Source organism: Leptopilina heterotoma, unplaced genomic scaffold (assembly GCF_015476425.1).
Source record: "Leptopilina heterotoma isolate Lh14 unplaced genomic scaffold, ASM1547642v1 Lhet_26, whole genome shotgun sequence".
NCBI classification, from domain to species: domain Eukaryota; kingdom Metazoa; phylum Arthropoda; class Insecta; order Hymenoptera; family Figitidae; genus Leptopilina; species Leptopilina heterotoma.
In genome coordinates, this window is record NW_025110969.1 from 2,580,130 (window position 1) to 2,592,374 (window position 12,245).

General features: G+C 22.4%; 1 protein-coding gene across 4 annotated transcripts in view; it reads right to left on the reverse strand.

Annotated features, from left to right (window-relative positions):
• The window catches only part of LOC122503382 (protein tramtrack, alpha isoform-like), a 93,495-nt gene that overhangs the window by 12,456 nt on the left and 68,794 nt on the right, over positions 1–12,245 (reverse strand). The window contains exon 5 of one of the 4 annotated variants that reach the window (XM_043613890.1): positions 2,394–3,821. The exons of the other annotated variants lie outside the window; for them this stretch is intronic. Coding sequence (XP_043469825.1) covers positions 3,157–3,821 — 665 coding nt within the window. The 3' untranslated portion in view covers positions 2,394–3,156. Of the gene's footprint in view, positions 1–2,393; positions 3,822–12,245 lie in introns of those variants that run through there. 4 annotated transcript variants of the gene reach the window in all.

Below are 12,245 nucleotides of genomic sequence, written 5' to 3' on the forward strand. Positions count from 1 at the left end.
AACTTTTTTTTTTAGCTAATGTGCTTCCCAACACCGAAAAATGGGCTCTCAATAATAACGTGTCATCTAATAGAACTCTAAGATTTGTATAAACGAATGTAAAAATATTAATCGTACTCTTACTAAAAAAGAAAAACCAACATCTGGTTATAAGAAATAGAATATAAACTCTATCTTAATCGAAAAATCATTTTTTTTCCCTCTAACGTGTGCGTGCGTTTGTGCATTTAATATTTTCATTAATATGTTTACTACTATTCGTATCATTTCTGGTTAGCAAAACGAATTTTTTTTTTTTAATATATAACGTTCATGGGAACCGATTAGTAGTTGAAATAATAATAGTAGTAGTAGAAGCAATAATAATTATAATAATAGTAATTATAATTATAATTATAATAATAATAAAATAACATAATAATATAATAATATAATAATAATAATATAATAATAATATTCCAGTAATGATGCACGTAAGACTGTAAATACTCATAATAATAATAATAATAATAATAATAATAATAATAATAATAATAATAATATAATAAAATAATTAGTAATGAATATATCTATAATACACATTTCGGAGACTTATACACAACTAATTTCCGCTAAGCGGAAAAGTTACTGTTGTGTATACTTTTTTTTCTCTTCAACTATTTACTAACTAATTCCATCCCTACGTATCTTGTGTTTTTTTTATAATACAAAAAAACAATTTTTTTTTCCAGAAAAAGATTCTAAATATTCTTCTTAATCGAACTTTACTACAGTAAATCAATAAAATTTCAAGTAAATTGGAAGACCTTGAGAAATATATATTTTTTTTATCTAATTCGTTTTGTTTCAATTAGGAAAAAATCGAAGAAATCGAAGAACAAAATTAGTCCAACTTTACATTTTCGAATTTTCTCAACATTATTTGTATTTTTTTTTATTCAGATTCTTTAAATTCCGTTGTTTAATAGGTACATTTTTTAAATTATTTCAATATTTTTTTATATATTTTAACATTCTTTTATATTTTTTCAAATATTTTTTAGTATTTTTTAAAAATTTTTAAATATTTTTAAAAAAAATTTAATATTTTAAAAATATTTTTTAATTTTTTTTTTGTTTTTTAATATTCTTTTTATATTTTTTTCGTATTTCTTTTTTATTTTTAATATTCTTTTTATATTTTTTTATACTTTTTTTTATGTTTTTTAATATTCTTTTTATATTTTTTTTTGAAAGATTTTTCTTTTCTTGAAAACTGCTTCCTTTTTGTAATTTTTTTTTTTAAATCACAAATTAGACTAATTTTTGTACTGCATTAAGTTCGATTGATTCTTAAAAGTAAACCTATCACTTCACCAATTGTGATGATGAAAATTTGCATTGAAATAAAATTATTTCTCTACAATATTTGATAATAAAAATTTTAACTTTTTATATAATTAATAATAGTTTCTTTGATTAATTATTCAATAATTAATTCCACAGTCAAAGTGACGAAATTAAAAAAAAAAGAATCCTATACCAAAAATGTGTTGAGTAAATTAAATTAGTGAATTAGTGATAATGTAAAAAAGGCATATCTAAAGAATATCAAGATTGATACAAATTTGAAGAAAAATCCATTTTTTTTCGATAGAAATTTCTCAAAATTTTTGAACAATTAAACGTTTTTTAAAAATAAATTTTCGATTGGCGATGTGTAAGCGCACTAGAATTTTTTGCAAATATGCAATTTGTTAATTTTTCTCTTCATACCCTTAAAATTTCTTTCCCAGTAAAGAAATATTGTAATAAATAAAAAATATCGTTTGGAAATAAAATTTTCCTTTACCAAAATATCTCTTATTTAAAAAAAAAGTAGATATAATTTTTTTTTATTTTAATATTATCGAAATAATTTATTTAATAGTACTTTATTAATTGTTCAATAATTTCATAATTTAAATTTATTTAATAGTAATAAATCATGCAAAAAAAGTTAATAAAAAAAAATGCGAGAATACGTTTTAAACGCAAATGAACGAAAATTTGTACTAATTTACAGAACAAAATTTTTTTTTCCATTTTCTAAATTTGTCGTTCACATTCCTTTGTAATTAATAAATTCCATTATTTCTAAATAGTTATATAACGATTGAATAAAAAATATTTCTCATCAAAATTAGAAAACTCTGAATTATTTTAGAAAATAGTATTTCAAATTTTCCTTTTCTTTTTCACGAAACATCGATTTTTCTAAGGCACAAAGTGAATTTATACCACTTTCCTGAATCACAGATATAAAAAATTTATTCCCCTCCAAAATCTATGATTAAAATGCGTTTTCAACAGAATTTTTCAGACATAATTTTTTGGTACTCTATAAATTGTAATTGCACGAATTTTTGTTTTTAAATTTTTACTTTGAATTTGATAATTTTGTATAGATTAAGAAGAAGTCAGTGTTTTTAAATTTCTGACAATGCTCTTCATTTTAGACATTCTTATAATGATATCGCGGGGACGTAGGTCAGTACGCAAATGATTCACGTATTTATTAAATTATATCGTAAATATATATATATTTTTTTTTCTGTAAAAATAATTAAATTGTGCATAACTATTTATTTAAAAGCAGTGGTAACTAAATGAAATCAGTGAATTGCATGATGAGAGATTAATGTGTTAAGAAGTAAATATTTTGACTTCAGAGAGAATTAATTACAATCGATTTTTCTTCAAATAAAAGAATCGTGAAAAAATTATTTTTTAAAGTTAGGACATTTTAATTTGATAGAATTAAAAAATCCGATTTGTGAATAAAAAAGAAATTGATTTTTTTATAATAAATTAGATTATTTTGAACTATTTGAACTAATTTAGATAATTTGACTCCTTTGAAGAAAAGATTAGAATAATCGAGTAAAAAAATTGAGTAGAGAAGAAAAATCGAGGAGGAAAAAAATCGCTCTAAAGTCAAAAAAAAAAAAAAATGATGAGAAGAAAAATGAGATAAAATACTGAATTCATGAAATAGATTCAAATACATGAATTAGGAGCATTTATCCTTTAGATCCAGTGACAAAGTTATTTTTTGATCTCGCAATTCTCTGTCCAATGTTTCCACCGCGAAATCTTGGAATTTGCTCTTCTCGCCACGTCCTCGCGCGACACTTGCTAAGGCGGGAGAAATAAACCGAACGGCATTACGCAATCTTTGGACAAAAAATAATCGTGCACCGTTTTCATGTGATTCTTCATTTTATCGGGTCGCGAGAATTCTTTGCCACAAATTGGACATGGAAATACTTTACGCTGATGACCCTCATGATAAAGGAACGCGTGTCTCTGGAAGCTGTATTTATTTTTAAAGGTCTTTTGAATATCGACTTTGGCGCATTCGGTGCATTGATAGACGCCCTCTGAAATCGATGCATAGCGGAAGAGATTTAATCCGCGGACAGACATTTCCGTGAGTTGCTCGGCGGGATCCTGCGATTGGGATGTGGCGCGTCGTCTCATTCGCCTCTTGGCGACCTGACGACTCTGGGGCGCGGACATTGTTCCGGCGCTCGGTGAATTTTGTGCCGGACTGTTGGGAGTGTTTGCCCTGGCAGTTGCTGGCGACGATGAGGTTCTCGTCGACGATGTTGTTGTTGTATTTGTCGATGACGATGTGGACGGTGCATTATTGTTTGACGCCGGTGTCGAGGTCGTTGGGGTCTTGGCTAAATCAGGCGACGATTGCGATGACGGTGGAGTACTCAGATTTCGCGATTTCTCCTTCCACGATTCACTCATGTCCGATTTACTGCTGTTGCTGCTTTGCGATGAGGCAAAATCTACGGAAACAAACATAAACATTGTTAGTTTTGTTTTTTTTTCTCTTTTCTCTGTTACTTTGGTGCAATATAGTCTAATATAAATATTTACGAAAAAACAGATAAATACGAATCATTTCAAAACATTAAAATAAAAAATGCGGCAAATTTATTCAGACTTCGCACTCTATTAATTTTAAAAAAGTTGCAAAAAGTAGATCTCAAACTAAACAAAAGTAGTTAAAAAGTATCTATCGAAAAAATTAAACTTCATGACCGAAAAAAAAAGTTTTAGACACTTTTCAAAACTGACAAAAATTCCATTCCATATTTTTTATTTTCCTGACTTTTCCTAATAAAAAAATAAAAAATAAATAAATAGTAAAAATATAAATATAAATAGTAAAAAAATACTTAAATAAATAAATAGTAAATACTTCTTTCTTATTCTGCTGATAAATTTAATTTCTACAACGAATTTTATAATTCATGGAAGAATGTAAATATTTTTAAAAAAATAATTAGAACTCTTGCGAAAAATTTTATAAACATTTTTGGTTGGAGTACCTACCAAATTTTTAAATAATTCATTTATTTTCACTAATTTTACACAAATTCTAATTTAAATAATTGAATTCCCGAGAAATGTTTATTATTAACGAAAAAAAATTGAATTCTTAAGAAGATTTATACAACAAATTTTTTAAATAATTGAATCCTGGTTGGAAATTTTATGAAAATAGTAAATATTGAAAATCATTAAATTGCGAAAAGTTTTAAAAATAATTAAATTTTACAAAGAATTCCATTTAAATTATTTTTGACAATAATATTGAATGTCTGTCTGGTATTTTATTAAATCTTTTTGAAAATAATTGAATTCCTAAAAAGCATTTATTATTTATGAAAATAATTGAATTCTTGCGAACGATGTTATTAGAATTTTTTTTAAATAATTGAATTTCCAAGAAGAAATTTATTACTTTTAAAATGTAATTGAATTCTTGTGATTTATGAAAATAATTGAATTTTGCAAAGCATTTTATTAAAAAGACTCAAAATAATTGAATTTTCGAGAATAATTTTGTTATTTATCTTTAATAATTGAATTCTTTCAAAAAATTATTTATGCAAATAATTGAATTCTCGGGAAGAATGTTATTAAAATTTAAAAAAAGTAACTGAATTACTTCAAAAAAAAAACTTTATTAAAATTGTATTTAAAAAAAATTGACTTTTTTCGAAAAAGTTTATTAAAATATTTGAAAACAATTTAATTTTACAAAGAATTCTATTAAAATTTTTAACCATAATTGAATGTTTGTGTGGTATTTTATTAAATTTTTTTGAAAATAATTTTGCAAAGAATTTTATTAAAATGTCTCGAAATAATTGAATTTTTAGGAATAATTTTATTGTTTATCGACATAATTGAATTTTTTCGAAGAATCTTATTAAAATCTAAAAGAATAATTGAATTATTTAAAAAAAATGTAATTATAATTGAATTTGAAATAATTGATTTCTTTTGAAGAATTTTATTAAAATATTTAAAAATAATTGAATTCCCGTAAAAAGTTTGAATATTTTTGTAAATAATTGATTTCATCCAAAGAATTTTAAAAAAACATTTTTTTAAATAATTGATTTTTTCGAGGAATTGAAATTAAATTTTTAAGAATAATGACATTTTTTAAACAATTCCTGTAAAATTGTATTAAAAATAATTGAAATCCTGAGATGAATTTTAATTCTTTATGAAAATAATTGAATAGTTGCTAAGAATTTTATTAAAATTTTCAAAAATAATTGAATTCCTGAGAAGAAATTTATTATTTATGAAAATAATTGAATTTCGGATGAATTTTATCAATTTTTTTTTTAAATAATTGAATTCATTTGCGAAATTTTTTGAGAATAGTATAGATATTGAAAATAATTATTGAATTTCAAATATTTTTAGAAAATACATTTTTGAGAATAGTTTTTTGATTTCTAGCTTTCAGTGGCTGAAATCTTAAGAAAGTAGGAAATACTAGGTTTTAGTAGATGAGTGCGAAGCCTGGTATTATAAATAAAAATATTGCACTGGTTTTGAAGTAGTTCACATCAGTTTTGCAATTTTTCTTTTCAAATGAAAAAAAACCCATGGTGAACTACCCGTCATATCAAATATTACGGAAAATAATCTGATAATAATCGAATACGAATAATATCTAATATACAAAAATATAAAATACAAATAACGATTGTAGGACAAAAGTTCCAAATTAAATATTCTTGCCATTGGGAAAAATTGTTTTAAAAAAATATCGTCCTTTAATTCCGTTTAACTAGGATTTCAGACGAATTATAAAATTTCAAGTGGATCATCTGTTTTATCCGCCCGCCGCCATTTTGTTTCTCATAATTCTTAGAAAAGACGGAATACACCAAGAAAAAGTTTCTAAATATGAAGTTTGAATTTAAAAAGAATATTGGACCTTTTGATATAATTGAAAATAAAAATTATTGTACCTTTTGGCGAACCTTTTGGTTTTTGGAACAAAGAATTATTGGAACTTTTTTTTAGAACTTTCGTCCTCCAACCAAAAATAACATCTAATATACAAAAAATAATGTAATACAATTATAGTATCTAAATACATAAAAATAATGTAATAATAATTTCAAATAATATCTAATAATACAAAAATGATTTAATACAAATAATAATAAAATTATTTTAAAGCATTGTGCTCTCTTTTTACTGAAAATAAAAAGTTTTTTCTATGCACTACATATTGACTTTATTTATATCGCAAACTTAACTGGAACGTAAGATTAGAATTAAGTACGCAAACGCGGGATGATAAACTTTGGAGTGGGGGCAACAGGAGTGAGAGAGAACTTTCGGGTTTTCTCACTCACACTCATTGCACCAACTAGACTTCTCCTTTCTTTACGAACCAGTTAACTATTGCGATAAAAATACAGTAAAAAAAATCCACTCGATATCAATACTAAAAAATTGATAATTATTTTGATTTATTAGCAAAAATTACAAACCTTTAAAAAGAAAAGAATGCAAAAAAATAAATTTAAAGGACAAATGAAATTGACAATAAAAAATATCTCGTTAATTTGAAATAAAATAAACAAAATAATAATAGTAATAATAATAATAATAGTAATATTAATAGTAATAATGGTAATAATAATAATAATAATAATAATAATAATAATAATAATAATAATATTAATAATAATAATAATTTCAAAAATATTAGAAGCTTGAATAAAATTTACAAAAAATAAGAAAAATGTAAAAGTATCATTTTTAGGAGAAACGAAGGAGGGAAAATGGTGAAATTAAAAGTAAACGAAATAATATAAAATTAAACCATTTTTTTAATTATTGCGCGACAACGTGTGCGTGTAAACTTGTGTATGAAATGCTGTTAAATATACACACATGACTATATATATATAGCATAATAGATGCATCTTTATATATATTTATATAAAATAATATATAATAATAGTATTCTTAAAAATAAAATCATAGCTCAATCAATAGCTTATCTACAAACATAAAATATTTTTTTAATAAAAAAATCTCACGAAGTTTACTCTACTTTCCATACACAATTTAGAGAGAATTTTCGTGCGAGTTTTATATTATTTATACTTATATAGTGTTTAACATTAAAAAAAAAATTAAAACCACAATAAATTCTAAAAAATAAAAATTTTGCCACTAGTTGCATAATAATTTTAATTTTTCCAGTTTGACATATTAAAAAAAACACATAATTCTCCAACCTTATAAAAGTTAATAAAAATAGTCTAAAACAAAAGAACAATTGTATTTCACACTATTTTTGAGTGATAAAATAAGAAAAAAATAATTTCCAAAAAAAATTGTTTTAATTTAAAAAAAAAATTTTTAAATTATTGTTTTATAAAAAAAATAGCAGCAAAAAAGTAAAAGTATTTCTTTATAAAAATTTCAAACTTATTAAATGCAATAAAAAATGGTGTTTTTTAAATTTCTAATTGCAGTGCAATTTTATAGTGAAGAAGTAATTATGGTGCAAACTGAATAAATATGGATCGAAAATACATGCAAAGTAAACAAAAAAAAGTTCAGTTATTTATAATGTCAAATAATAATCGTTAAATTAAATGCAACTGTATGGAAAAAAAATTCTTATAATCTACTAATAATATAATTATTAAATGTTTCTTATCAAGTTATAAAATAATATGAAACAACAATGCATATATGCAACATGCAAAACAAAAAAGAAATTGACATAAAATACAAAATACGTCTAAATATTGTATCCAAATTCGAAAAGTCCAAGTCTTTTTAAATAAAAGAACATTTTACTTAAAACTATAAATTAAATTTTTTATAGTAATTAAAGATAACCAAATTTGATAAAATCATTATCAATTCAATTATTATTTTCAAGAATGTTTAACTAAAATTCTTCTCTAAATCAATTATTTTTAATAATTTTCGAAAAAGTTCTTTGACAATTTTCAAATCCATTTGTTTACAATATTCAATTTTACGAAATTTCAATTATTCGTAAATTCTTCAATTCTTTTGTTCTTCAAATAAAAATTTAAAATAATATCAAAAAAATTCAATTGAACTTTTTCAAAAAAAATAATTTCAAAATTCAATTATTTCTAAAAATTCAAGCCACATTGCTTTTAGTATTCAATTATTATCTTTTTAACTGAAATTCATTTTTAAATCAATTTTTATTAGAAAATTCTACTAGAATTCAATTATTTAAATACAAATAAAATGCAAATAAATAATTTATTGAATAATTGAACGATTCTTAAAATTCAATTCCCATAAAGAATTTCATCAACAAACTTTTATATAATTGAATTTTTCAAAGAATTTAAAAACAAAATTAAGAATAATGACATTTTTTGAGAAATTCGATTAAAATTGTATTAAAAATAATTGAAATTCAGCGATGTGTTTTATTATTTGTGAAAATAATTGAATCTCTAAGAAATTTTTTTTTTTTTTTTTTTTGAAGAATATTTAATTTTTACGAAGAATATTATTTACTTTAAAAAATAATTGAATTTCTGCAATTTTTAAAAAGTTAAATTCTTTTAAAGAATTTTAATGAAATTTTTTAAGAATAATTACATTTTTCGAGAAATTTGATTAAAATTGTATTAAAAATAATTGAAATTTTGCCAAAAGAATTTTATAAAATTTTTGAAAATAATTGAAATTTTGACAAGAATTTTAATAAAATTTTTGGAAATAATTGATATTCGGAGAAGAATTTTATTATCTATAAAAATAATTGAAATTTTGACGAGAATTTTTAATAATTTTTGTACGTACTTGAAATTATTGATAAGAATTTTATTAAAATTTTTGAAAATAATTGAAATTTTGCCAAAAGAATTTTATAAAATTTTCGAAATTTTGACAAGAATTTTATTAAAATATTTATGAAAATTGAAATTTTGCCAAAAGAATTTTATAAAATTTTTGAAAATAATTGAAATTTTGACAAGAATTTTAATAAAATTTTCGAAAAGAATTGAAATTTAGCCAAAAGAATTTTTGAAAATAATTGAAATTTTGACAAGAATTTTATTAAAATTTTTGGAAATAATTGAAATTTTGACACAAGAATTTTATAAAATTTTTGAAATTTTGATAAGAATTTTATTAAAATTTTAGAAAATAATTGATATTTGGAGAAGAATTTTATTATCTATAAAAATAATTGAAATTTTTAAGAGAATTTTTAATAACTTTTGTATATAATTGAAATTTTGACAAGAATTTCAATAAAATTTTAGTGAATAATTGATATTCGGACAAGAATTTTATTATCTATAAAAATAATTGAAATTTTGACGAGAATTTTTAATAATTTTTGTACATAATTGAAATTTTTACAAGAAATTTTTTAAAATTTCGAAAATAATTGAAATTTTGCCAAAAGAATTATACAAAATTTTTGAAAATAATTGATATTTGGAGAAGAATTTTATTATCTATAAAAATAATTGAAATTTTGACGAGAATTTTTTTCAAGTTTTGTACATAATTGAAATTTTGACAAGAATTTTATTAAAATTCCTTGAAAATAATTGAATTCCTTTAAAAATTTTATCATTTATGAAAATAATTGAATGATTGCGAAGAAATTTATAAATAATTGAATTTCTGCGAAGAATTTTATTACTTTTGAAAATAATTGAATTTCTTCATTCAATTTGTAATTTCTCTAAAATTCTCCAAATTATATCGTACAATTTACGAACTTTTCGTCTTTTCTCAATCAAATTATGGACCTTTTTTAAAAAAAATCTGACTTTTACAGACTTTAAGTAAAAGTTACGGACTTTTATGTCATTTACGGACCAAATTCGAGCCCTGCAATTGACACACTCGAATTTGAATACTTTAACAATAATAAAAAATAAATCTTCTGGATCCTCTTCTTTCATATTTTTTCTTTCTTTTTGTACTTGCAATTATACGTATACAATAATTAAATCTTGTATCATATTTTGGATCCAAAAGATATTTATACGATTTTCTAAAACGACAACTAAATAAAATTAATTTTTGGCTAAGATTAAACGGTGCTTCTTGGCTGAGAAGGTGACGAAAAAAGAAAAACAACTATCAACAAAAAAACAAAGGCAGAGTTATTTGTTAGTTTTTTTTTAGTAATTACCTTTCCCTCGCTTTATTCACTGTCCCCATTTTGTAAAAGCAGTTGTTAGTCTTGTGATGTTGAGGACAAGTGTATTTTTTTTATCCCGTGCGTTAGTCACCAAAAAACTTTCGCACAAACAAATAATAATAATAATAATAATATTTATTTTTATACATAAAAAAGAAAACAAAGTAGAGGGTAGTTTTTTAATATTAAAAAAAGTGACTAATCTTTTAATTACAATCTATTGAACACCGTTCTTTTATTATCGATAGTCATAATCAAACAATCAGTGCATATAAAATATACTAAATCTACCTAGCGTCAGAAAAAATTCGACTTGGTCTCTAAAAAGTTGTCTATAAAATTTTTTTTATAATTTTTTTTTTTTTTTAATTCATTTCATCTTGATTTTAATAAGGTATCGTTTATTTGGCACTAGGGTTTCTTTGCGATCGTGCGCTGGATCACATTTTTATAACAATTTTCTTGTTTTTTTTTTCTTATTAAAAAGGCACCGAACCGGGGATTACTAACGCTACATTATTGGATCCCACTGAACAATACATTAATTTTTTAACGCCCTCATCATAATATATCAAAAATTAAAAATTCAACCTCTTTCGTTTTCTGACGCATCATCTTTTAACTGTAACGATTTGTAAGTGGTACATCGTTACCAACTATTCCTAAAATATATTCGATATATAACTTTTTGTTTATATATTTATATATATATAATTTTCATATATATATATATGCTATTAATGACAATATAATAATAATATAATAATAATAATAATAATATAATAATAATATAATATAATAATAATAATAATCGCAGTATGTGTGTACCACTGTACGCACGTGCAATTTTTATTACGCACTTACGCCTGTATTATCCAAAACATTAATAAACTATAGATATCTCTTTTAATATTTTTATATATAATATATTTTTATATATCCGACAGTACAGTCTGCTTTTGAAGCCTCGTATATTTCTCTGGGTGCTTTGATAAATTCGCAGCAGTGTTCGCGTGATCTCGATAGTATTTACATACATATATATTGACTGTTGTTCCCTTTTTTAAAGGGGACAAAATATTCTTACATAAAAGTCAAGGAGGGAGAAATTTTTTTTTGTTTCAAAAGTGTAGAGAATACAAAGAAAAATTGAAATTTCCAAAATGAAAATTTAACATACAAAAAATCGATAATAGAAAAAATTACAAAACACAAGTAAAAAATAAAAAAAGCAGAAAATTTATAATACAAAAAAATTATAAAAAAATATTAAATAATGCAAAAAATAGAAAAAAAATATACAGGTCTCGGATCGTAAGACTTTTGCCTTTGATTTATTTTAATAAAATCTGAAAATGGCTAGTCAGGAAATTTTATCCAAAAAAAAGTGATGAGAAAATATCAAATTACTGGAAAAGCTACAAAAATTCTTGGTTTATTTTGTCAAAAAAAATTCATTCAAAAAGTGTTGACAAAATGGTAGGTGGTCATTTTTTTCTAAAAAAATATTTTCTAATCCTTTTTGTCTAAAAAAAAAGAAAAAACGTTTTCTAATGAAATCTGTTTTAGAAAAAAAATTTTTCTGACAACTTTTGATTTCTAAAAAAAAGTTTTTCTAAAAAGTTATGATTTCTAATATTTTCCTGTTTGTAAAATTTCTTAATTTTGATAAAAGTTAGAAAATTGTTTTAAAAAAATTAAGATTAGGAAA